Consider the following 27964-nt stretch of genomic DNA (forward strand, 5'->3'; position numbering starts at 1 on the left):
TCCAGTTAAATACTAGATTCATGTCCTATATGGAAATGTCCCCTAAACGCCTCTACAGACGTTGCAACAAATCTCAAACGTTTTCAGATAATGGCTGGGTTCTCATATATACTTGGTCAAGCAGATCTTGTCAGTAGAAAAAGGCGGCAAATTTGAAAAATGTAGGCGCGAAGGGATAGCGTCTCATAGAAAATTTGAATTTCGCGCCTTTTTCTACTGACAAGATTTGCTTGACCATCTATATATATAGTAGTTGCAATGAATACAATCGAACGATCAAATACCGCAATGTAAAGCAAATCGCATGTAATTATTGGCAAGTTGTGTAGGAGGCCCATAATGAATGTCATGTTCATGTCAATTCATACTTCACGTTGTATGTCTGTGTCGTCATTGTCGCACTTTATTGGTGATACGTCAGTCTGTTGAATTATTTTGATTTTCGTGGAAATAATTACTGTACACTAGTCCTTCGTCAGTCATTAAAAACTCTGCTCAGTGTTCCGAGTAAACAGAGTGCCAGTGCCAAGTGTAACTAAAATGTGCGGTATAGGGCCTCTTCAATCACTCTTCTTTTCGTTCCACAAGCAGCAATCACTGTTGTTTATGCATTGATTTGTTATCGTAGCTGAAAACCAGCACACTTCTGCGGCCATGGAAGTAAACCCTTTAAACATTTTCTTCGTGAAGTCGGACAGTAAAGGAGATAGGTTGCTGTTCAGATATCCTTACACGTGTGAGAATAGAGATGAAAGTAAGCAGAAGAAATGTGGCCGCCTTAATCCTTATGCAGTTAGTTCGGCGGAGGACCTACTGCAGAACCCACAGTCTCAGACATCTAACATTTGCAAGGGTAAGATAGCATTTAAAGTAGAAGGTTACAGTTTTACTTTTACTTGGCCCCTAATAATAACAACTAACACATTCCTTTTTGACGACCTAGCCAAGTCGGTAGTGGCCCTGCCTACGAAGCAGGAGGTCCCGGGTTCGAATCATTTATTTGTGTGTTCATCACAAATGTTTGTTCCCGAGTTGTGGATGTTTTCTATGTATAAGTATTTATATATATATATATATATATATGTCCAGTACCCTCAACACAAGCCTTATTGAACTTACTGTTCTAGGTAGGTCTGTGTAAAATTGTCCTATAATATTTATTTATTTATTCCTGTTTTTTCTGGTATTCCCCAAACTACACTGTAGTATACATTAATGCTTCCTGTTATAGTTGTAACATCATTGAAATAGCAGTTCTGGCCTTCTAAAATACAACCACTGCTTAGGTTGGTATTCCCCCTCTCCAATATCTTGGTTGGTATTTGCGTCTCAGATTTTGCTTAATGAGAGAGTGAGACGCAATGCACATTGGACTATTAAATTGGACAGGTGGAATACCACCCTTATCCATTATCCATAACATTAATTTTCTTCACTCTCATTTGTTATGATCACAATTGTACAATGTATTTTCTTTCCTACATTGTCCCGGATATTTATTTTGCCATGACTCATGGGAGTCTGGAGGCCACTTGGCAACTAATCCCAAGAATTGGCGTAGGTACTAGTTCTTACGAAAGCGACCCATCTGGCCTTCAAACCCATAGGGAAAACTAGACCTTGTTGAGATTAGTCCAGTTTCCTCACAATGTTTTCCTTCACCGAAAAGAGACTGGTAAATATCAAAAGATATACCACATCTGTAATAACTAATTTTGTGCTAAAACCGATTGTACCTAATCATGGACTTCACAGAGTAGATAATAGATCTACAGAATTTTCTCTAAGAGTTTTCTCTAATATCACAAAGCATGTTGTCTTGTCCCTTCATGCTTTTTATTTCTATTCCTTTCACACTCATACAATTACTGGTTGAAGTAGTTGCAAACCAATGGAAAGACATGCCTAATGTTTAACCTTGGTTTCAAAAAGTGTCAAGACATTCAGAAAGATAAAATAGAGATTAACTGTTTTCAGGGCAATTGAGCGGCTTCACAGATGAAATGCTATCCACCCTGTTCGCGGTGAAAGCTGAGCTGTGCAACAGAAAATTTGAACTTAAAGTAAATGATGTGCGGTTTGTGGGGCACCCCACCCTGCTTCCGTACCGGACTAACAAGGATGATACTGCGGCCATGATACTGATTAATATTGTTTTTGCGCTTCAAGCATCGGCTAGTCATTCTATTGGTAAGTTACATCTGGTTAAGTTAAATTTTAACTTTTTCTTTGTTCATATTGAGATGCTACTAAATAATGAATGCCCTTTAGTACTTAATACTTTCATAAGTCTTGCAAACATTATATAATAATTATATGCACGTAAATGGGAATATATGTATTACCCTACCGCGACCCTACCGCGAACGCACGTACTAACGAACTCTCGTCAATTTTTCGTTAAATTTTCGAGCTAACATGGCTAAAGTAACGCTACAAGCCATTGAAAAGTTAATTCAAAAGGCTGTGGAACCCTTAGAATTAAAAATATCTGAAATGCACTTCAAAATTGACGCGATTTTAGCCAAAATAGAGCCGACGAATATAAAATCTCAAATGGATAACGGCAAAGATGGCGACAAATCAACACAGCACGAGCGAACACAACATACGCCGAAGACCGACGAACTAGTCCCGAAGCAGACGCGGGGAAGCCGACCAGCAGGTACGTCACCAGCAATGACCGCGACAACATCAGCTCGGACCGCGCGTGCGAACGCGAGAACCGCACTCTCCCAAGCCGCGAGCACCACGACCCATGCACCTCGGAAATCTCTCTCGCACACAGCTACCCCAACCGCAGCACCCGTCTCCGTTGCACCGGCCAGTAAGCATGCCTCTGTACCAACGCCGAACCCGCTGCCGAATAATCCCGAGGACTCCCCGCCGAACAACATAGATGACGACGCGCGGCCTACGTGTGTGGCCACTAAACTCGCTAATCTAGCCGTCGGACCGACCGTGAAGACTGCCGATTCCCCCGAAGCGAATGACAACAACAATGAATGGAAGAAATATGTTTCTCGAAAACGCAGGAGCATAAGGAAAAATAATATAGTGGTAGGTACGGGCGCCAATCATGCCAAAATTAAAGGGGTCGAACGACTAAAATACGTACAAGCCTGGTCGTTTAGACCCGAGACGACATGTGAAGACGTATTGAGTTTTCTAAAAGAACAGGTGAGCTCCGACGAATATTATGTAGAAAAAAGGGTTATAAAAACAGAAAGACATGCTTCATTCTTAATTGGCATCCCCGAAAATATTTATGACACTTTCAACTCGCCTACTGTGTGGCCCGCGCGCGTGCGATTCACAGAGTGGTTTCGAAGCGGCCCCCGCGCAGCGCGGGGTCACCAACGTCATCACTCCGGCGCAGAGCTACCGACCGCCGCTACCGGCGCTCAGTCGTAGCGACAACAATGCACCCGCACTAAACGTAATTCGTAAACCCGATGCACCGCGCAAACTAGTTGTATGTCATCAAAACATTCGCGCACTCGACAACAAGACTCGGAAGATAGAAATACTGTTGCGTAACGAACTAAAATGCGATGTGCTTGCAATCACAGAACATTGGTTAACTGACGACAAATTAAAATGTGTCTGTATAGATGACTTTAGATTAATTTCAAGTTTCTGCCGGTCGAGTTACGAACACGGCGGCTCTTGTATATATGTACGTAAAAACGTTAAAGCTGTTGAAAATGTGTACATAACTGCACTGTCTGAGGAACGATATTGTGAAATATCTGCAGTCGATTTAATAGATTTTAAAATTACTATTGTGTGTATTTACAGGTCTAATTGTGGAATTACTAGTAACGACTTTATCTGGTACCTAGAACGCCTGCTCGATAAAATAAATACTGTCGATCGAGACTGTATAATATTAGGCGATACTAACATAGACGATACAGAAAGCAGTGTGAGACCAGAATTAAAAAAATTGTATGATTTACTTGCGACTCATGACTTTAGGAATGTGGTGAACTTTCCGACTAGAGTGACGGCCACCACATCCACCAATCTAGACCATGTCTACTGGAACGGCGATCGCTCGGTGCTGCGCGCGGCGCCCGTCGTCACACACCTCAGCGACCACCTCGCCGTGCGCGCCGAGCTGCTGCGCCCGTGCGCCCCTCCCACCCCCCGTACCCGCCGTGCAAGAGTTATCTCGGCGCGATCCTACCTCGAATTTAGAGTTGCAATCCAAAGCGTAGATTGGGATGAAATCTTACACCGTAACAATGAATCCGTAAGCCGACTAATAATGTCCGTAATTAACGTACTCAAAAATAAATTTGAGATTTGCTTCCCTTTCAAAACTATTAATAACAGAAAATCTGATTCATGGGTAACGAATGATATTTACAACCTTAAAACATTAATGTTCGAAATTATTGACTTAGCAAACCGTATACCCGAAAACGTACACATAACTAATCTTATAGCTAGTATGAGCTTAAAATATAATAGTCTCCTTAATTCAAGAAAGGCCATGTTTTACGGAAATAAAATTGTTAACAGCGCGAACACAACCAAAACTATGTGGGCGGTAATCAACAGGGAAAAAGGTAAGCTACCCCATGACCCAGTGAATTTTACCGACATAATTTTGGACTCAAACGGACTAAAATTTAAAACAAAAAAAGCTGCAGCAGACGCCTTGAACAATGGACTCGCGAGTGCGGCCGCTACATGCGGAGCGCCACCCGCGGACGTACCACGAGCGTGTATTCTGCTTCGCGCTGCCCGCCCGCCCTCAGATCGATGCATTAGACTGAAACCATTTACACCAGACGAAGTATACCGCATTATAACCTGTAGTTTAGCTAAAAAATCAACACTGGATATTTATGAGCTCTCTGTGACGCTGATCAACTCCTCTGCAGCTGAACTGTCTCCAATACTTACCATCATCTACAATAGATGCCTCCATGAAGGCGTTTATCCCGACCCACTAAAGGAAAGCCGCATCTCTCCGCTTTACAAGGGTAAGGGAAGGAGGGACGACCTCGATGGCTATAGACCTGTTGCTATCATTCCCGTATTGGCAAAAATCTTTGAGTACGGTCTAAGCTCGAGGCTAACGGACTTTTTAAAATCAACTGAAGCTCTGTCTGACAAGCAATTCGCATATCGGAAAGGGCGTTCAACTGCCACATTAACACGAGCTGTAGTTCGGCAAATAATGGAGGCCCGCGAGCGCAAAAGCCAAGTCGCTGTACTGTGTTGCGACTTGTCGAAAGCATTCGACGTCGCAGATCACGAAGTCCTGATCAACAAACTGCAGCACTACGGATTCGAAGGCCCAGCTCTTGCATTAATGGCTGACCTATTACGCAACAGGTCGCAAGTTGTGGTCGCTGATAGCGGTCAAGTGCGATCAGATGCAGTTACTACAAATATGGGCGTGGCACAGGGCTCGTCCGTATCAAACATTCTCTTTACGCTACTGCTAAACGACCTTCCGAATGCCATCGATACGGGACAAACGTTCATGTACGCTGATGATGTGGCTGTGGTAGTGGACGCCTCAACCTGTGATGACCTCGAAAAGAAATTAAATTTGACCGCGGCATCAGTGTCAAAGTGGTTTATGGATAATGGACTTATTTTAAACATCAAAAAAACCCAGTACATCCACTTTGACCTCTCTAACCGGCAAACAAGACAGCTGTCAGTATTGGTTAATGGTAAGCTACTCAATCAAGTCAAAAACTCAACGTTTCTTGGGTTCGAGTTGAATAGCAGCCTCACCTGGAGCTGTCATATAGACAAAGTGTGCAGTAGATTAGCTACGGCATGTTTCGCGATTAAACGATTGGCGAGACTACTTCCGACGGAAATGGTTCGAGCGTGTTATTTCGCGTCCATACATTCGCACCTTCAGTATGGAGTCGAACTGTGGGCGGCAGCTGCTGATTGGGAAAGGGTATTTCGTCTACAAAAACGGGCAGTAAGAGCTATAGTGCGAATCCCTCAGACCGAAACTGCCATACCACACTTCAAGTCACTAGGCATTTTAACTCTTCCTTCTCTCTTTATTTTCAATATGGCAGTGACTACACGGGAAGAAGTAGACGCAACGCCAAAAAATTGTTATGTTACCCCGCGCAGGTATGAGACCCGCAGCGCGCGCGCTGGTAAGCTACCTTGCGTGCCACACCGACTCGCAAAGTCCGGAAAGCTCACACACGTCATGGGTCGTAAGATCTATAACCACCTCCCGGGTGAAATCATCGCTGCACAGAGTGCAGCAATATTTAAAGCTAAACTTAAAAAATGGCTTATAGAGCAGGCGTTCTATCACCATAAAGAATTATTTTCTAACAATAGTACCTTAAACTAAGAATGTTATTTACAATTAATTGTATTTAAATTATATACTGTTGACATGTAATCACTCATTACCAATAAAAGATATGAATATGAATATGCTAATTATACATATATGTGAGTAAAACTGTAAAATTTTATTTCTCCGAAATGCTGGTTAAAGTACACTAAAATATTTTTAAATCAAGCATGCAGTTTTAAAGTGATTAAAAGTTTTATTTTTTAGTCGGAGCGTCATTTTCTTTACACATTTAGCAAAGTACACCATAATTTACACCATAAGCTGACCAATATATATTAATGGATGGATGATGACGCTGATGACCAGATGACGATGTTATCGGAGCAGTTGACGGACGCGGTTTCCTCTATCGTCCAATACCAGACATCTCTCAAGGACTGCGCGGCGAGATTTGAGGCCGTCAACAAGAGGCTGAATGAGCTGGAATCCAGAGATATTTGTGTGTCAGGACCAAAGACAAAACGGAGACGCAAAACACGGAGAAAGCAAAAGTCTTCTGAAGCTGTGAGGAATGAGGCTGTAGCCATTGATCTGCGTGACGAAGTTGGCGAGGCTGAGGCGTCTCAGGTAACATCGTCCCGGGATAGTAGTGTGGTGCGGACGAGTGCGACTCCTACAGATGGAGAAATAGATACCGCTCCTCTAGAAACCGAAAGCCCAGCCGCAGTCAAGGATAAGGAGGCCAGACCCGCTAATAAACGTTTCTCCTCTCTGCGATGTACTGCTGGACCCGAAGTCACGTCACTAAAGGCGGTGGAGTTCCAGAAATACATACACCTGTGGAATATGATTTCGGGCGCGGACGAAATTCGTGATTATTTAAAATCTATGTGTCCCGGAAAAACTTGCACGGTTCAGGAGCTCAAGCCTAGAGGGGCTTACAAATCGTACAAGATTGGAGTCCCGCGAGAGCTGTACGAGAGATGCCTTTCGGCGGAGGTTTGGCCTGAGAACGCCCGCGTGAAGGCCTGGTTTTTTCGAAAATCGCTCAACTACCATACCGACCCAGGTAACTCCGATCGCCCGAGAGAAGGCACCGTCGGCGATAAACATCGTGTACCAAAATGTAAGGGGACTCAACACGAAGCTTAGCTTCTTTAGACAAAACCTACTATCTTTGGAATGCGATGTGGTTGCAGTATAACTGAGTCGTTCCTTACTGATGCTGTCAACGATGCTGAGCTCATGTGCGGCGGGTGGAGTGCGTTGCGCCGGGACCGCGCCACGGGCGCGCGCGGCGGCGGCGTGCTTCTCGCTGCGAGACCTGGAGTCCTTCTTCAGCGATGTCGAGACTTCGAAACTCCAAGCGGAGAGGATCTATGGGCTTCGTGCCTTATCGACCAAGTTACATTCTATTTGTGCGTGGTGTACATTCCTCCTAATGCAAATGATGAAACTTATTTGAGATGGTTCCAAAAGGTAGAGTCAGTGGTTGAGACATTAAAGAGTATAGTACTGGTAGTCGGTGACTTAAACTTGAATCCGGCTTATACATCCCAAAATGTCCTTACTTACTATTGTTATTTTTTAGCTGTATGCGGTTTAAAAGAGACGAATGAGGTGATGAATGCATATGGTGGCAAGTTAGATGTTGTGCTGGTGTCGGAGAGCATTCCGAGTACCGTGGGTGAGTTGTCGGGTGGAGGTCTGGTTCCAAGATCTGACGCGTATCACCCTCCTTTGGAGATTTCAATCCCAACCAACTGTTTAACGCGCCGTCCCTCGGCTGAATGGTTAGCTCCGAGCAATGTAGACATGGAGCGGGACTGGAACTTCGCTAAAGGTAATTACGAACTCTTATACAAATTAGTCTCGGAGGTTAGCTGGCAGGAGGTTCTCAGTGCTGGAGATGTCGACTGTGCTGTAAATAGCTTTTACCAAATATTGTACGGAATCTTTGATACTTGCATTCCTAAACGAAATCGTCCGAGAAAGGCTAGTAGACGCTATCCTGTTTGGTTCACTGCAGACCTCATTAATGACCTGAGACTAAAAAGTGACCTGCACCGAGAATGGAAAAGCACAAATGACAAACAGGCTTATAACAAGTTCGCAAAATTGAGGTCTGAGTTGAAAGGACGAATAGCCTCTGCCTACGACGACTATATTGTTCGAATTCAGAGCAAGGTGAAGGACAATCCGAGGGCATTTTGGCAGCACTTAGACAGCCTGAAGTCGACGGGAGGGTTCGTCAATAGTGTGAAGTTGGATGGAAAGCTGTTTACTGGAGCTGAGGTAGCTAATGCGTTTGCGAGCTATTTCTCTGGGGTATTTTTGCCTGACACGCCGCTTCTTGATCCCAACGTAAGGGGAACTGACCATCTTAACCGTAGTGCCAACTACATCCATATGGATGCAGTATCGATGGAACAGGTTGTATCTGGGATAAAGCACCTCAAATCTAATTGTGCTGTAGGCCCGGACAACTTGCCAGCGTACGTTGTAAAGGGATGCAAGGATTACCTTAAAGCCCCTTTACACTACATCTTTAATTTGGCACTGAGGACTGGGTCGTACCCTCTTCGCTGGAAACTATCGAGGGTGAGACCTATACCTAAGGCAAATGACGCTACAATCGTGGAAAACTATAGGCCCATTGCCATCCTTTCCACTTTGGCCAAGCTCTTTGAGTCAATAGTCCACCGAACTCTATGTGCACAGGTAAAACCGTTTTTATGTGACGCACAACACGGATTCAGACATAGTCGCTCGGTTAACACCAACCTATTAATTTTGGCTGATAGCATATCTGAGCACCTGGATAGAGGTATCCAAGTCGATGTCCTTTATTTTGATTTCAGTAAGGCTTTCGATCGCGTGGATAACGATGTGTTGTTGGCGAAACTAGATCAGATTGGTTTTTCTCCCGCATTGTTGTCTTTCTTCGCTAGTTATCTACGCGATCGGCAGCAGTACGTCAAGCATGGATGTTTTGTCTCGGCCCCATACCATACCCGGTCTGGGGTCAGTCAAGGCTCCATATTAGGTCCTTTCTTATTCGGCATCATGATAAACGACCTCAGTTCGGTCCTTCAATCGGCTCAGTGTCTTCTTTATGCAGATGACCTTAAGTTGGTGTATGGAGTGGAGCAAAGTACTGACTGTGAGTCGTTACAAAGGGACATCGACTCGGTTTTTTTCTGGAGCACCGAAAACAAGCTGCTGTTCAACCCGGCTAAGTGTTGCGTCTGCACTTTCAGCCGTGCTCATATGCCGTTGCATGCACAATATATGCTGGGGTCCGAGCCTATAAACCGCGTGTGTTCTATTAAAGATCTGGGTGTGGTCTTCGATACGCGGCTCACTTTTCATGAGCATATCTCGACGCTTGCTGCCAACTGCTTTCGAAGACTGGGCTTCGTTATACGCAACCTCCGTCAGTTTAACGATCCTGTTGCTATCAGGCTTGTCTATAATTCACTTGTAAGAAGCAAGCTTGAGACATCATCGATCGTTTGGCATCCCTACGAATCTACCTACAGTTTGCTTCTTGAAAAGGTACAAAAAGCCTTTTTAAGGTTTTTATACAAGAAAATGTTTGGATATTACCCGTTTCTTTATCCGACAAAGTATCTCCTTGGGGCCTTAGGTTACAACTCTTTGGAGGTGAGACGTAACCTTAGCTTATTGACGTTGGCGTGTCGGACCCTGCGCGGTGATTCGGACTGTCCAGAATTGGTGAGTCGACTTGTACGACTACATGTGCCAGACATCCCCAGGATAGCCCTCAGACCGCGGCGACGCGGTCTGTTGGCTTTGCCAGCGGGACGCACCGTTTCACGACTGAACTCTCCGCTGCTCCGTGCCCTCACACAGTTGAATGCACTCTTGGCATCAGTACCCGAGTGCGACCTGTTTGCGTGGCGTTGGGTGTCTGTGAGAAATGAATGCATAAGATTCTGTGAGGTGATGGATGCGAGGCCTACATCCGTAAAAGTGTAATTGTGGATGTGATAAGGGACTAGTGATTTGTAATTGTGTTATTTGTAATTGTTTGTTTGTACCTGATTGCTATATGTACCTTTGGTATATGTTAATGTTAAGTTTCATGGCGCATTGGATCTGTCTGTAAGGTCATGTAAACATTTTTTCAAATAAAAATAAAAAATAAATAAAATAAATGATTTTGATGATTTAGATTGCAATATGGTTTATTATATGTATATGTGAATTGAATAATAATTATTGATTTCAGTCAAGTGTTACTATGATCTCAGTAAAAGACTGGGTAAAGCACTAAGACATGAAGAAAAAAGGTGCTCATATTTAACAGAGGAAATGAAAATTATGGTAAGATATTTATTTTATTTATTTTTTTACTTACGATAATTTTAATACGACAATTATTTGTACAGTCACGCTCCGTGAATGTTACGCCATTTAGGGTTCTAGCTAAATTGGACCTTCCATCATAATTATGAAACAACCAGTTTAGCGAGTACCCTAAATGGCGTTAACAATAGCGGAGCGTGATTGTACATATCAAATGATATGTTGTTTTAAATGAGCTATGAAAAAATATTATAATATTTATTATATAGTATGTTCTTGTTCTCTAGAAATCTACTTTACCCATAAATATTATCTAATGAAAATCGAAAACAAGGCTGTGTTTACAATGATAGATGACAAACAAAACATATAATTATAAATATAATGTACCTACTGATAGAGTCACGATAGTTATAACTGATAAGGGTCACTATCACTCCAGTAGTGGTAGGTTCGCCACACCTCCCACAATATAGTATATTCAATGTTTAGTAAATTAACTTTTATTAATCCAAATATTAATTATTTTCATTTGTTACAACAATAATATTCATCTTTAAACCTATTCTCAGAACGTAATTGATACTGTTACTTTATTCTTTAAGATAAAATGAAGGTGTTATTAGAGGAAATAGGTTTATTATAAAACACTATTAAACGATTTTAAACATTATCAAATTGCACTACGGGACTTAATCGCAACATAAACAAGACCAAGTGCGGGAAGTTCGGATTTTTAAATCGGGGCGCAATGTAATAGACAGAAAGTCACACCATAAAGGTTATTTTATTTTCACCTTTTTCAAACCCACCAAACCCTTTTTCACCATATTCAGTAAAGTTACATGCATTTTCGGTTTTAGTGCTGCAAATAAGTTCAGTATTATTTTTTGTTTTTTTCTAGTTAGCAGCTCACGACGAACTATCGGCGTTAGATAGCGAAAGTAATTCCGGCGAGAATGACGAAGAGGAGGAGAACTCCCGGCACTCCGTCAGTTCCACCACGTACACAGACTTGGGGACGGAGTCACCGCGGTCCGCGTTCCACCTCATACTGCAGCGGAGCTCGCTGGCCAGGGCCATGAAGTCGGTGTTCGAGGAGCTGAGCAGCACTGGTTAGTGGAACTTTATTACCACTTAAGCTAAGCAAGTAAGTACACTGAGTACACAACCCCATGCAGGGCCGTCTTAAACTATGCTGGGGCCCTTGGGCACATAAGAACTCCCGGCACTCCGTCAGTTCCACCACGTACACGGCCATGGGGACGGAGTCGCCGCGGTCCGCGTTCCACCTCATACTGCAGCGGAGCTCGCTGGCCAGGGCCATGAAGTCGGTGTTCGAGGAGCTGAGCAGCACTGGTTAGTGGAACTTTATTATAGTTTGTAGATTTCTAATAGACCCCGACGGCTAATCCTTTGTCTATTTGTCAAACTACTGGATCAGGGCATGACTTAAGTGTAAAAAGAATTCTGTACAGCTGTTACATTAGATATTTAAGTAGCAGCGCCGCAACATGCCGTGCGCCCACGACTGTTTGCAACCATGGGCCCAGTCATTTAAATATGGACCGTAATTACTTTATAGAAGGTTTGAATATCTTTGACTTTTTAGGAAGGCGTGACGTACACATCACTCAATGGCGCACGATATCGACAGGATTTACTAATTAAGGGCCTGTGCCCGGCCGGTGTCTTGCGTGTGCGTGACGTGCTCGGGCGTGTGCGCTAAAATGTTGGAACCGCACACGCACACGTCACGCAAGCGGTGTGCCATCTCTCATAAGGATCTGTATACTACAACGCCGCACGCGCACGTACACGTCACGCACACGCAGCCGGTGTGCACAGGACTTAATCCGACCACACTACTTTTTGTTGTTATAGCAACAAACTATCAACAAAATATTCTCTTTTGTTACCAGGTCTAGTCCAAGTACGGATAAACAAGTGGGTACTCCTCTCCTTCTGTTTGCCTCACAAGGCCCACCAAATCCACAACAGAGGGCTCATTATAGAGCCAGAAACCATAGACAAATGTTTGCAGAAACTAAAGCCATATCATGGGATGCTTCTTATGGTGAACCCGAATGACTTATTGGCATCAATACCTCTGGACGGAAGCCCGGCGTTGCTGAGGCTGATAAAGTTGTATAGTCCTTTGAAGAGTCTGCAGACTATTGCTATTGAAGCGGATTTGAGTCTCACACAGGTAAACTTTACTAGATTTTTGTATGAGTAAATGATATCCATAATTCTTATTTTTTGCTGAACACACTTTTTGGAACACTAGATTAAGAAAGAATATCCATATACAGAAATCCGATACGAACATATAGATCTTACAATAATCGAGTGAAAGAAATATTATCGCAGTGGGATGCTTATCCAGAATGGCTAAGTTTAACCCTTTGACCACCCGTTCTCGCTTTGCGACAAGGTTCACGATGACGCACCGCACACAATAGGCGTAGCGTTCAAAGGGTTAAACAGCTTTACTACAGCTCATACGCTACTGGTTCTATTTATTTCTCAATGCTTTATTACATTACTTTTCTAGGTTTTCCAGCTGACCGGTCACTTAGTATACTGGGCTAAAGCGACCGTCATATACCCGCTTTGTGAAGGAAATGTGTACGTAGTAGCACCCTGCGCTAACGTTCACACACATTCGCCGCTGGTCGAAGAGTTCGCCAAGGAGTTCCCCGGCCTGTGCCTGCTGCAGGTATTTATTTCAAATATTCAAATAATATGTATACAGTTTGACAGTATAAACCAAATCACTGTACAATTTAAAGTCAACTTAACTATTAGCTAAGGTTCATAGCACTTTCCAAAAACAGTTTTATAAAATACCACTACCATCCGCCGTATCCGTGTATCGCATCGAAATACTTTAGACAGATACTACATAGATTTGCCTATCGACGTGCAAACAAATCACTTTCAGGAGCCCATGGCAATAAAGCATTTTCATTTCATTTACAGAATACAGACATGACAGAATAGGTATATCTCTTCTGTTGAAATGGGTCGCAGAAAATGTTACATGTTTTCTTATAAACAGTTATTGACGTCTTTAAAGAACAACAAGAAATACTATATAATGATTCTCGTTAACAATTTTTGCCTGTATTGCCAGGCGTGGCTCACTCCGCGATATCGTCGCGTCGCAACAAGTAGCTACAAGTACATCCGTCCCACACCAATTTTGGTGGCTAGCCATAAGCCGCGCGTGGCGCTGTCGCCACCTAGCGGTCATATCTGTCCTAATCGTAACAGACGCGTTTTGATAGAGAGTAAATCTTCTGTACCTAGTACTTAAGGCCTGTGCACACCGGCTGCGTGTGCGTGACATGTACGTGTGCGTGCGGTATATACAGATTCTTAGTATACAGATTCTTACGAGAGACGGCACGCCGCTTGCGTGACGTGCGGCTCCAACATTTTAGCGCACGCGCACGTGCACGTCACGCACACGCAAGCCGGTGTGCACAGGCCTTTATTCTGTGGTATTGCACATTGTAATATTTCAGATGTTAAGCGAGTTTTCGCTGCCCGCGCCGCTGTGGTACATATCGCGCGGCGGCGTGGGCGGCGGCGCGCGGCTCGGCCGCGTGGTGGCGTGGCTGCTGCGGCGGCGCTTACTCCTGCAGCTGCACACCTACGTGCAGTTCAACTCGCCGCACTGGGGGCCCGACACCACCCCAGGTACCGACTTGCCAACATATAGGATACATTTTTAAATGTAGCTACACGAAAATGGTCTTAGGAGACCTAACTTTTTAGACCCTTGTCCGAACCAGTGGGGAGACACTCCTCATTTCAGTCGAACTCGGCTCCGTTCGACTCAGCATTGCTCCGAGCAATTATTAGGGCTGGCACCACTTGACTTCCTTTTGCGTGTACGACCACAGATAAGATAATCACTTAAATTTTGACATCCTATATAGGCGAAAGGGATAGCGTGTGGATAGTGTTCTGTAGTACTATTATTTATTTTGTGTCCGAACGCAGCTCGCTAAGCATTAAACGGATGGCCGAGCGGATATAATTGTTAGTGTTAAATGTTACCGTTTGTTAGTTTTAACAAAAATAACTAAGTATTCAATTAGTTCTATCACCGCAATCTTCCGAATAACGTCCACCCAACGAGCTTGCCAGACGATTCTTTCCGAAAACGGCCGCCATCCTGTTAACATTTGTCTTAAATCTTAAAGTTAGACCAAGAAAAGTCTGCAGCGATTTTGATAACCCATGCAGCGCAAGTGTTATTTATACGTCATAATTACATAGAACTTTGTCGTTTATAATGACACTTGTCTCTACTCTCTCTCTCTTACTCTATATGTTTTATGTTGTTGTTACTTGACTGTTATAGAATGCCTCAAAGCATTAACTACGCCATTTATAGTCTTATATTTAAATAAATAATTTCAGATGGCAAAGAGTATTTCTGCGAGAAGCATGATGGCTACAACAGATCTTGCAGCGTTTCCTTCTCATCACTAAATCAGATGCAGCTGAATGTCCCCGAGCCAGTTGAGCCAAGAGTCAGCTCCAACACCTTCCCCGACTCCGATGAAGACTATCCCACAGAGAATAACCTTAATCAAACAGACTTCTCACACACGAAACCAATTGTTATAGAATCTGACCATACAAAATTTGGGTTCAGTGAAGCAGATTCAGCCAATCACAGCTTCGACGACGGTGTAGATGTTGTAGACGGCCTGATAAAAACAAACGGTGAACATGAGAAGGATAAGAAGAAACAAGGAAATTCTGTCGACAGTGGGATATCTAACAACATCAATGGTGTTAATGTTACAGAGAACGGTGTGAATGAACCTAAATTAACGTCAAGATTGTCGAACTTGTCTTTGAAAGACACTGAAAGCACTTTAAATACGAGTAGCGACGAGGACAGATTCGAAAGCGATCATGATGTGTCGCCGAGGATCAAGAATGTTAACGGGTACACGAATGGTGTGGAAAAGAAGAACGGGGTATCGCTGAATCTGAAATTACAGAGTGAAATGAGGTAATATTGTCAGCCGGCGCCTATTTTACTAACTTGATAATTGACTTTAGACACTGACATGTTCATGTCTGGGTGGGTAAGTAACGTGGGTATAGCGTCAATGGTTTGCTTGTTAGACCAGCAGTAAACGCCGAATTGTCAATGTCAGGCGACAATTGTCAGCGAGGTGAAACAGGGCGCCTGTGGGCGCATTCATTTTGATCATACATATTATATATGTATCAATAATTTAAATTTTTAATTAATTCCAAAATCTGTGAGCCTTGTATCTGCCTTATAAATAAATAAACATAAAGTCTATTCCAAAATTAATTCTGTCATTAAAAAGATGTCAATGAAAAATGAAGGGGCACACGAGTGTGAATGATAAATTAACGCTTTTATTCTCCTTGTTTATGTTTAGATTACTTATTTATTGCGTCTTAAATCATTTCAAATAATCGTCTACCAAAGCAAAATGTTGCATGGAGGTCTTATTGATTCGTGTTCGTCGCTCATTTCTTTTAGTCCTTTTCGCAATCCGTCATCTTCTCTCCTCTTTCCTCAAGTCATCTTTGATTAAAGTAAAAGTTACAATAACTTGTCTGTCTTAAAAATGGCTTACGCCCTTTCTTGGCCTCATCCATACTGTTTACAGTTTATGTTGCAAAACAATCAAATTAAATTATATTCAAACAGCTTTCAGCCGCCGACAGTTTGGAGCGTCCCAGCGAGCTGCGACGTGGTTGACGCCTGCCGGATACCCACGGAGCCACCCAGTACCGAGTCTCTATTGGACACGTTCACCCCTGAGGAACGTGCCGCGTTAGCTGACATACCCGCCTCTAAACACACCGATGATCTGTTACTACTAGCTCAGTTACACAAGAAAGGTAACCACTAAATACCCACTACTGTCAGATACCCACTAAAGTTCATCAAAGTCCGGATACCCACGGAGCCACCCAGCACCGAGTCTCTATTGGACACGTTCACCCCTGAGGAACGTGCCGCTTTAGCTGACATACCCGCCTCCAAACACACCGATGATCTGTTACTACTAGCTCAGTTACACAAGAAAGGTAACCACTTAATACCCACTACTGTCAGATACCCACTCAAGTTTATCAAAGTCCGGATACCCACAGAGCCACCCAGCACCGAGTCTCTATTAGACACGTTCACCCCTGAAGAACGAGCCGCGTTAGCTGACATACCCGCCTCCAAACACACCGATGATCTGTTACTACTAGCTCAGTTACACAAGAAAGGTAACCACTAAATACCCACTACGGTCAGATACCCACTAAAGTTTTTCAAAGTCCGGATACCCACGGAGCCACCCAGCACCGAGTCTCTATTAGACACGTTCACTCCTGAGGAACGTGCTGCGTTAGCTAGCATACCCGCCTAGGCGCGTCCTACCCGCACGAGGCGTAAACGTATCGTAATACGCGCGTAGAACGAGAGCGCTACGAGCACGTGCAAGTTCAAACAAGTCCGCACACGAAGCGTAGTCGTAGCGTAGCGTATCAGATCCACATGAGATCTCTGTCTTCATTACAACAGTCGTAACCGTAAAGAACGTGTATGCAAACAGAACGATTACGCATACGCGACGCTTGGTGCTCAGAACTCTACGCGTCTCGTACTCGTAACGTAACGTTTTTACGATACGCTTACGCGTCTCTTTACGCTTATGCTCCGTGTGCTGAGAGCCTAAGATTTCTGATATCTGCTTAATCCGCTTAACTTTTTTCATAACAATAAACTATTTTGTTACAGGCTACCTACGAGGCGAGCAGCATCTCGAAGAGATAATGTTCATGGAGAATGTCACTCGATCACAGCTGATGCAACTACTCGACAAGTTCAAGGACGTGCTCATCACCTTCGAAACTGAGGACCCTGCCGTCGCTATGCTATATCCATACCAATAATACCACGTACATTTTTATTTCATACAATTTTGAGCTCTAAGTATGTACAGGTAGAGTCCATGCAACCAAAAACACACGAATAAATTATGCTCCGGCACAGGATGGTATTCCATCTGTCCAATTTCTTTGTCTAATGTGCATTGCGTCTCACTCTCTCATTAAGCAAAATGTGTGATGCAAATACACATTGAACCAATATATTGGACAGATGGAATACCACCCACACCCATATTGTCAGTAGAAAAGGCGGCAAATTTAAAAGAAGGTAGGCGCGAAGGGTTGTTCCATAGAAAATTTGAATTTCGCGCATTTTTCTACTGACAAAGCCTTTGAAATTGCCCTTCTGCCGCCATACTATATTGGGAAGGACATTGACGTATATCTCAGGACTGGCCTTACGGGCAATAAGAATGGGGCCAGTACAGCGGTGTGATACCGCTACAACGTGATTGGTTGATGAGTTCGCATCACGCGCGCGATTGGTAGGCGTTAGCACGTATGAAAATATTGATGATATTAAATCAACTGCATAACCTAACACCTGTAACAGAATGACTGATATTAACATTGTTAAAATATGTGACGTAATTTAGTTGATCTAAATGTAGGTACAGTCAGCAGCAATACTTGCTAAGCGGGCGAAGTGATCAAAATTATCTTGACGTGAATTTATTGTTAAGAGAATAAGAGCGTGTCAAGGTAATTTTGAACACCTCGCCCGCTTAGCAACTTCTGCTGCTGTACCATATTATCATGCTTTTGTAACACCTATTATATCATCAAAAAGACGTCCACTGCTGGACAAAGGCGTCTCTTGAATTAAAGAGCATTAGTACGGTCCTGATTTAAATAAACACGCTTTTGGGTGTACAGTCATCAGCAATAGTATCTTACACAACTAGGGCCGCAAAAATATATGACGCGCTCTTATTGCGCTCCAAATAAGAACGTGTCACATATTTTTGCGGCCCTAGTTGTGTAAGATACTATTGCTGATGACTGTACCTCATTGGTGGCCTTCCGGAGTGACGTTAGCCATTTATTGATGTCATAAACAATAATACAACCCGTAATTGGTGTATACCCGCCAACTGCCAATACGACATTTAAATATTTTGCATTGGTTTTTCTGATTTTATGTTAACCGATCCGGGCATTTAATCCTGTGGTTTAGGGTGATATTGATCAATGATAGGTAATTAATCTAAACTTTAAAAAATACTATGAGAATCATTCTACTAATGATGTACAACATTTTGTATCTATGGAATTGTGTCATTGGCCGAACGATTGTCACATTTTTTTTTATTTACATTTTTTTAGATTCATGTGGAATAAACTATTAAGGTCTGTGTTCAGAAAATACGCATTACGAGTCAATGGACAAATGAGCTTCTATCTGCTATATTGTCCATCACTACACCTTATGAAACAAAGTCCCGCGTCTGTCTGTTTCTGTGTATGTATGTTAGCGATAAACTCAAAAACTACTGAACCGATTTTCATGGGGTTTTCACCTATCAATTAACTGTTTCTCGAGGAAGGTTTAGGTGTATAGTTTGTTAAGGTTTTGTGTAACGCGTGCAGAGGGCCTACCGCGAACCACGTTCGACGTGTTGCCTCTCTGTCGCACTTGTAAATTCGTACGTAGGTGTGACAGGGAGGCAACACGTCGAACGTGGTTCGCGGTAAGCCCTCAGAGCCGGGGCGGCTCGCAAGTATTAAATAAGAATGGCAGTCTCATATTGCTCGATTGGCTATAAATAGGTGTTAGCGTAGTCCACATTGTAAATTCAAAATTGTCAAGCTTTATTTATTAATGTCTTATAGTCGGTTTAGACTCTCGCGCGAGCCACGAGACGAGCCGCGAGCCGCGCCACGAGACGCGAGTGTGAACGGTAGGTTCGTGACTCGTCTCGCGGCTCTGCTCGCGCTCGCCTGGCTCGCGTGGGGGAGCGGTTTTTTGGGCACGAGTCAAAGGGGCTCGCGCGGGACGCGCGCTTGCGTTCACACTCGCGTTCGACTTGTCATTCGATTATAAACCTTATGCCGTGCCGTTAGTGTTTAAAATATATTAGCTCGACGAGCTTACGAGCCATGAGACGAGCCTCGAGCCGAGCCACGAGGCGAGAGTGTAATCATTAGCTCGATGTGCTCATGCGCTCAAGGCCACTCGAGGCGAGCCACGAGACGCGCCGCGAGACGAGCCGCGAGCCGAAAGTCTAAACCGGCTATTAGAGCATTTAATAACTGGCTGTCCTTTTCTGTACAAAACAGTCTGCCGATTTTTGCGGGGAGGGGACGTCAAATGTATTGCTATTTCTACATGATTTGCACGTAACATACAAATAGCCATGTCAGTCCATACAAAAGTTTGCACAATTGTGCAAGGTTTCCGGCAGAGGGGTAAGCTCTTAAAGGCGACTCCAATTATTAAATGCTCTAAGATTAATGTAGTTAGGACTATATCCAATTTGGCGTGAAAGCTAAATCGATAATCCGAGTCGCAATGTTACCCACTAAGAAATACAAGAAATATTTTTTAGAACATTGTACTCTCATTGGCTGTTTTAGTCGTAAGTTGATTAGCGAATTTTCGAAAATTCAGCTATGTATTTTGGTTTGAAATGAAACTATTAAATTTAGTTGGCAGCTAGTTATTGCCAAGATATAACGACCTGTATTTAGTTTGCTTTAAGATGTATAATTGTGTAATTATTATAATCATCATAGAGAGCTGCAGAAACTATGCGGGCGAAGAGTTTAAAATTCTTTGAACAATGATATGTGATGTCCCACGGGTAAAGGTACCTTATGGCGGTTGGCGCTTACGCTATTATTTTTGCCACTCTAATATTATTGCGGCGCTATGCGACGTAAGCGCCAACCGCCATAAGGTACCTTTTGCCGTGGAACGTCGAATTAATTTTAGAATGCCTTGTTCGCTTAGTTTCTTCCGCTAATCGATTCGATTGGTCGTTGTATTACCATTCTGGATTTTAATCAAAATGTTGCTGATATCACAAGTATGTAACTAAATTCTTTTTATACGGATTTCAGTCCTCTCTGTTTTCGTTCTCTCCTAAATTATTTTATTTGTAATAAAATGTTTATAGTAAAGGGAACTCGTTTTATTTTAGGGCTTAAAAAAAGTGCCTACTTGGCACTTCGCCACAGATTATATAATAGTTCTTACGAACAGATACTTATCTCTCAAACAAAACGTAAATACCTACCGTTTTGATACCTACACAAAAATACAATGGAGTGACCTTCAACGCGCCGCTCCCCGCACCGGCACAACGCTAGGGTTGCTGATGCTTAGAAATGATAAATACAAAATACCTACTTAAACAGCGGAGTGAAATAAAAGGAAAGCTAAATCTTAAATTATACCTAATATTCCGACTATGCGTGTTTGCGAAATAGTCATTTTTAAAGGTCATATGTCCCTGCAGTAACCGCAGTGTTTACACCGTTTTATAAACCGCGCAATAATCCCAGCAAAAATTAGTTTCTTCGTGTAATTTATAACCAGATACAGATTAATGTTACACAATAAAGAAAAATAATAGAAACCCCATGAATACAGGTAATTAATTATAAGTTAACCAGAGCAAAAATGAGTAGGCACTTTCCGGTGTAAAGTTAACTTACCTATTGTCGTTAAAATAAACTTTTACCAAAATAAATTAGAAATTTGCTACCTATTTCAAATAGATAGATATCTAAAAGTATACATTTGTCATACATGATAAACATTACGGGTTTAATTAAAGAAATTCAATAGTAGGTAGGTACCTACTATGAGTACGTAGCTTTTAACTATCGTAAAAATTGACAGTGCGGCGCGCGGTGACGTGCGTACGTGAGCGCGTGTGGCAACCAACTGGCTTGCTTTTCTACCGTGAACGGGAGCACATTCGTAGGTATTAATCCGAGCTCGCGCGGAGAGTTCCATAGGCCTGACTTCGCGAACAAAGAAAATCGTAATTTCGGTATCTGCTTATCTATTGCTTGAATGTGCAAGGGTGTCCTAGATTATGGTCCCCGCGAACATAGAAATCGCCTATTCTATTTCTATTGTTGATCTTCCGAGTAATGAATTTCACATAAACCCCTTGGCTGGCTAAATAGTCGGCAAGTAAATTACTTTCAGAGTTTCACTGGATAAGGTGTCGATTCAAAAAGTTGTGACGGACGGGTACCTCAAAGAGTAATATAATAAATGGGTACCTAAGGAACCCGCGCTTAGCATTGCCCGACATGCTCTTGGCCGCTTTTTTTTTTTCAATTTTCTTCGCCCGTGTTGCGCTATCTAAAAATATATTCTAGAGTTATTTTCGTTGACTTGAACAGTGTCTTTGTTAACGCTGTCATTTTCGACAAGAAACAATGAATGTCAAACGAACAGTGTTGCCAACTTGGCATAAATGATGCCAGATCTGGCATATTTTCACTCGCTTTGGCACCAAAATTTTCCATTTAGCATCTGGCATATTTTTGAGCATAGTTTAGTCTAAGCCAAATTTGCACCAACTTGGCAGCAACAATATGCGCCATCGCCTTATGTGGTTCATATTTTCATATGAATTTTGACTTTTGTGGACGGATGGACGTCAACGGACTATATAAAGTTGGTCAAGCAGATCTTGTCAGTAGAAAATGGCGGTAATTTTGAAAAATGTATGTGTTTTAAGTTTGTGTCTAATTTCAAGTGATATTTTAGCTTTTTTTTAGCATAGGTGTCTCAAAAATCTTTGGCATAATTTTGGCATAATCTAGACATTAGTCTAGCATTTTTTCAAAATCCGAGTTGGCAACACTGCAAACGAAACGTCACTAACGTCAGTCATCGGTTGCCATTCGGGTGGAATGTTATTTTCGCATTGTGTTCTAAATTAAATAACAAAATGAAAAATTTCCCCGTGTTCGTGTTCCCCGTTTCTCTAGAGTTTTATCTGAGTGCTCGTCATACACACAAACAGTTATTGACTGTTTACAATCCATACGATTTCTCTGTAAATTTTAAAGGTACTTATTATTGTTCTACGTGCGTGGTATTTTTGTGCCTCGCGAATTTAGTTTTAATTAACCTTTGTTGTTTCAGTGTTATGTACTGCTCCGAATAAGTTCACAGTGATCGATCCTGAAGGGTTGATAGCTCCCCAAAGCTGCATTGATATTGTTGTGCGTTACACACAACCGTCTGTATTGCATTGCAACACGACAGAGAAGTTTCGAATAACTATGTACGACAGAAATACCCAGCAGGTAAAGACCTACCGTTTACAGCTATAATATTCAGTACGGGGTACAGACTTAGGAGTGGCTCAATATAGCTCTTGCCAAATGATTATTTTACAGTGGGTATAAATATTTATATACAACAACATACATATTTATAAAATAATAACCACATGTTGAAACAACAAAAACCGGAAATCAATCAAAATCAAAACAAGCACCAACAGATCACAAAATGAAACAACAAAAACAACCTCCCCCAAGCCGGCTGGTCCCCGTGGGGGAAATTAACCAACACCCTCCATCTAAGAAAAATAAATAAACAACAACAACAACATAAAGATTGGAGGAGGCCTTTGCCACCTGGCAAACAAACACACAAAAAGAAAAAAAAATGGAAAAAGTGAAATATGTGAACAAGAAATTTACCTATTGTCTGAGTAAAGGCTAAATAAATAAACCACATGTTTAATTTTCACGCCTGCCAGGCCAGACTAGCATTCACATTCGCATTTTCTAATGCTTATTGTAATTACATTACATGCAAACACCACATATCATTTTATGTCAACTTTATAAATCATTAATAAATATTTTTCCAGGCACTGGGCAAGAGGGACATCCCGACAAAATTACTAGAAGGTGAACCAATAAACCCTAATCTGGAGAGCTTAGGAGACAGTTTCCACCCCCTATCTTCTAGAGTGACCCCCCAGAAACAGGCCGAAGAACATATGCATGTCCAATGCAACCATCCACATCACAGGTACTTTTAGACTTTTTATAATCAAATCAAGCTAACTTTGCAACTTCCAACATTGAAGTTCTTAAAAACCATGATATTTACTGTGGTACTTTTGTTGTGATATTTACAGTGAAAAGTGTGGTGTCACATCAGACAGTGCAGCATTGGCTTAGATAGTCTCTTTACTATTTTATTATATGTACTGTTGAAATTATATGTGCATTTAGTATTTTATGCATCTATAAATTAAAATTGTAGTGTTTTATAAACCGGACAAGTGTGAGTCGGACTCGCCTACCGAGGGCTCTGTACCTTTTAATATTTGTTGTTATGGTGGCAACCAAAATACATCATCTGTAAAAATTTCAACTGACAGGCAGACGGACAGTGGAGTCTTAGTAATAGGCTCCCGTTTTTACTCTTTGGGTACGGAACCCTAAAAAAAGGTGTAGTGTAAACACGTATTTACTATCCCTGATTACAATAGAATTTCTTGTGACTTGAAAGACTGGAGAGTCAGCATTATGTACATTTTGGTATCGTCTTGGGTCGTCCCATTCGTTTGTCGTCAAGTTCTTAAATTAGTCCTATTCTGCTTTCGTCACTCATTCTACATTGAAAGCTACCGACGATTGTGACGAATGTAGAATGAGTGACGAAAGCAGAATAGGACTAATTTAAGAACTTGACGAAAAACGAATGGGACGACCCAAGACGATACCTACATTTTAAAAATAGGGGAATATTTCGTCATTTGATTATATTGGCCAAAAACAATTGATAACTAAATTTACGTCACTAGTGATATCACTACGTTTATAAGGTACAAGATAACAATGTTCACCTGTAATCAACCTATAACCAATTGAATGAGGTTGTTAACCTGCATTAATTTGTTTTTCAATGAATGAGAATTTGCTAATTAAGAGAGTTTTACATTACATGTGATTTCATTAAACTTAAATTGGAAGTAGTCATCTTTACACATTTACAATAATATATCAGTGGCGGCGCGTCCATAAAAGCCAGCTTGCCTGTTTTTGGACGTTTGAGCAGAGTTGTAAGAGAAATATGTAAGCCAAATTAGCCCCGGCTTGGCCTATGGATATGTTTGACGCGCCGCCACTGTAATATATGCAAATTATTTATTAGTTTTACCGTCTCACCTTCCAGAGAACATCAGCCAGTGAATGTAGTGGCAGTAGCAGTGAGTATATGCTGCATTGCCGCACTCCTGCTTCCAACTCAGCCGGAAACGGTGGCAGAATCACAGTTCCCGGAGTGGCTCCACATTGGATCCAACCTCAAACTAGTGTTTTCCTTCGTCCTAGGGCTTGTCAGTATGCTAGTACTACGACCATAAGACTTATATTCTAGATCTAAATTTCTGTGTATGCTTTAATACTTTTTTTGGACCATTTTGAAAACCTGCATGTACAAACTTGAGTATAACAGGGATTGTTTTATTTGTTATTTGCACATTTTGCAAATTATTATACTTACATGCTTTCAAAGGATAGTTAATTTTATAAAAATGTTAATGTAAATCAATTTTCACACTTGACTATGTTGAATTCAAAATTTTATATTAAAGGGAAGAATGGAAAAAATTACGCTTCCGGCAGGACTTGAACCCGCAACCTCCGCAATCCGTGCGTTTGCTCTAACCAATTGAGCTACGGAAGCCTACCAGAACCTCGCGTATCTTTCTGGCCATTTTTTCCTTTAAATATAAAATTTGTAATATCGCTCGCAGACGTATCTGCTTGTTTAAACAAAATTGTTGAATTCTGTTCTTTAAAAATGTATTCTAAGACCTATAGGATAAATTACTTGGTATATATGTGGCTTTTCATCAGAGAAGGGTACTTAATTATTTATGCTTCATGTAATCATGTGCAATAAGGACCTTTCTATCAGAATTTCTGTTGGAATTTCATATAAAAAGACCTTATTGAGCTTGAAGCTTAAGGACCCTTCTGTGTGGAAAGCCACATATGATCGCTGTGTGCTGTCAAGTGTAAATTAAGCTAAATAGTAATAGAACCTATATTAAGAGTGCTCCAAAAAATTTTAAGGTTCACTTTCAGGTAAAATCCTATTTACAACTTGATCTAATCAAGGTAACGGCCTGGCCACGACATTGCGTGACTGGTAACGGCTAAAGCGACAACCATAGGTTGGAGCGAGACAGCGATCGGACCTTTCGTTCCCACCAGTGGTTTTCCCCTTAGCCAAAGCCAGTCGCGCAATATCATGGCTAGGCCGTAAGTGAAATTTGATGATTAAAGAAATTAATATGCATATTGAATATTTCTTTTGAAATGCAGCAATCAGGGGCATACACACTAAACTTTATAAGTACTCACACAATTGTCTAAAACTGCTGTGTACTAAAATATGTATGTTTATATAAGCTTATGACTAGAGATGCACCGGATATTCGGTTCGGTTCCTACGGTCGGTGACCTACTATCCGGCCGGATACCGGATAGTAACATTGCTTGATTTCGGAGTAAACTAATTGGATTTAAGAAACAGTCTTGATCATAATCGTACTTGTTTGTTATTTTAAAACAATTTAAACATTCCACTGACTTGCACGCGCACTCATTTCGAACCTAGAATCCGCGCAAACGTTCGCTACGAAACAGGTCAAACCAGCAGAATGCGCACCTGAAAAACCGAAATGTAGGTATAGTTCCGCTGGCCGAATATTCGGCGGCCGGATACCGGATATTCGGCCGATGGTCATGCCGAATATCCGGTATCCGGTATTCGGCCAAACAATATCCGTTGCATCTCTACTTATGACTGGGTATCAGTTGTCCCAAGAATTCAGGTATTGTTTGATTGCGTATTATTCTTAATTTGTGCAGCTCGTGACTTGTCATTTGAAGGTAATAAATACCTTCTAGATATACAGGGTGTGTCGTGTGTCTGACCATGGGGCTTTAAATCCAGGGCTCGATTCTACTCGCTAAACTGAGCTACTTTTATTACGGCACCACCCCCGAAATCCCGAAAAAAATGTTTACTCTTTCATACATTTTGGCTGATCAGATGTCGATGTTTTCTATGGAAAAGCCAAAAAAAAATCCCCGATTTTAAGGTTGGCCCCATAGTAAAAGTAGCTCAGTTTAGCGAGTAAAATCAAGCCCTGGATTTAAAGCCCCATGGTCAGACACACCATGTACTTTTCTTGTATTGGTGCAATGCTGATATTATTTTATTTTAAACTTGACATAATCTACTTTAAATTGGAATAAGGTGCTAAATCTGTAATGTGTGTGATATTATTTTTTTACTTTACAATTGGTTATTTTTTAATTTATGACAATACAATGAAATAAGTAGAGTCACCTCCTACTATATTTCATTTTATGAGTATTTTGCATTTATATCTAAAAGTGAAGTACTTGCATATCAATTTTATAAAAAAAAGTCTTATAGGTATGCGGTAAGTGTAAAACCTACAGTGTAAAATACCTACCAACAACAAAAGTTTTCTTTGATTTAGGTATTTGATTTAGAACTTGTTATCTATCGTGTTTCTATTAAAAGCCTATAATAGAAACAAGATCAATGGGCATAAAAAATATAAAGACACGTCGATTTCTCTCTATATTTTTTTTACAAAAAAAATTAGCAGTAGCAGCTCTTAATAGTCCATTTAAAAATCCATCCTGTATAGCAGAATTCCATTTCTTTTTATTATAAATAGTGTACATACGTAAATTATTTTGTATATTGTCAGTGTGTGTGTAAACCGTATGTCTGGGGTGGGGACCATTGTTGTGGAAGTGTACCTAATGATACCAAATAGTAAGGCGGTGACATTGAAATAAAGTACCTTAAGCAAAATATATTTTTTATTGTTTAATCAATCTTACTTTTTCATCATACCATCGCCCACACTGTTAACTGTACAGTCGCCATCAGATATATCGGAGCGGTCAAGGTGTTCACAATATCTGAACACGCACTCTAACGCCTTGATAATAGAGGCGTGTTCAGATATTTGTGAGCACCTTGACCGCTCCGATATATCTGATGGCGACTGTCCATCGTCGGTGGACCTTATGCCTTTCGTAATAAGGTCCACCTATGTACAGTTAGGAGTGTTGCTGTCTGTACTAAGCAGTAATTAGTTAATTAGTAAGGCCCCGTTCGCACGGCTGCTTTTTCAACGCGCGTTAAAAAAGCGTTTGAATGACACAAATGGATAACCATGCACGTATTCACACTTTCACACGACAGCGGTGACGCTTTTTATCAAGCGCTGTTGGATTTTCGACTTTAAGCCTTGGTCGTTAAATCGAATTTAGCGTGCCGACTGATTCAAGCGCTTTTTTAACGCGCGTTGAAAAAGCTCC

The 27964-nt window shown here is 41.7% G+C and overlaps 2 protein-coding genes across 2 annotated transcripts; both read left to right on the plus strand.

Moving 5' to 3' along the window:
- Nucleotides 1-400: 400 nt before the first annotated feature.
- LOC134671336 (GATOR complex protein NPRL3) lies at nt 401-18502 on the plus strand. The gene is made up of 10 exons (XM_063529163.1): nt 401-853; nt 1978-2190; nt 10560-10654; nt 11541-11751; nt 12559-12845; nt 13194-13358; nt 14170-14344; nt 15074-15677; nt 16356-16549; nt 17442-18502. Exons 1-10 carry the CDS (start codon nt 655-657, stop codon nt 17594-17596), a joined length of 2298 nt encoding a protein of 765 aa, XP_063385233.1. The 5' UTR covers nt 401-654; the 3' UTR covers nt 17597-18502.
- Nucleotides 18503-22438: 3936 nt separating this feature from the next.
- On the plus strand, nt 22439-27452 carry LOC134671296 (motile sperm domain-containing protein 1-like). Its single transcript, XM_063529108.1, has 4 exons — nt 22439-22630; nt 22707-22870; nt 23446-23609; nt 24762-27452. The coding sequence occupies exons 1-4, from the start codon at nt 22510-22512 to the stop codon at nt 24949-24951; spliced, it is 639 nt and encodes a 212-aa protein (XP_063385178.1). The 5' UTR covers nt 22439-22509; the 3' UTR covers nt 24952-27452.
- Nucleotides 27453-27964: the final 512 nt, after the last annotated feature.

This window comes from Cydia fagiglandana, chromosome 15 (assembly GCF_963556715.1).
Source record: "Cydia fagiglandana chromosome 15, ilCydFagi1.1, whole genome shotgun sequence".
In the NCBI taxonomy this organism is placed as follows: domain Eukaryota; kingdom Metazoa; phylum Arthropoda; class Insecta; order Lepidoptera; family Tortricidae; genus Cydia; species Cydia fagiglandana.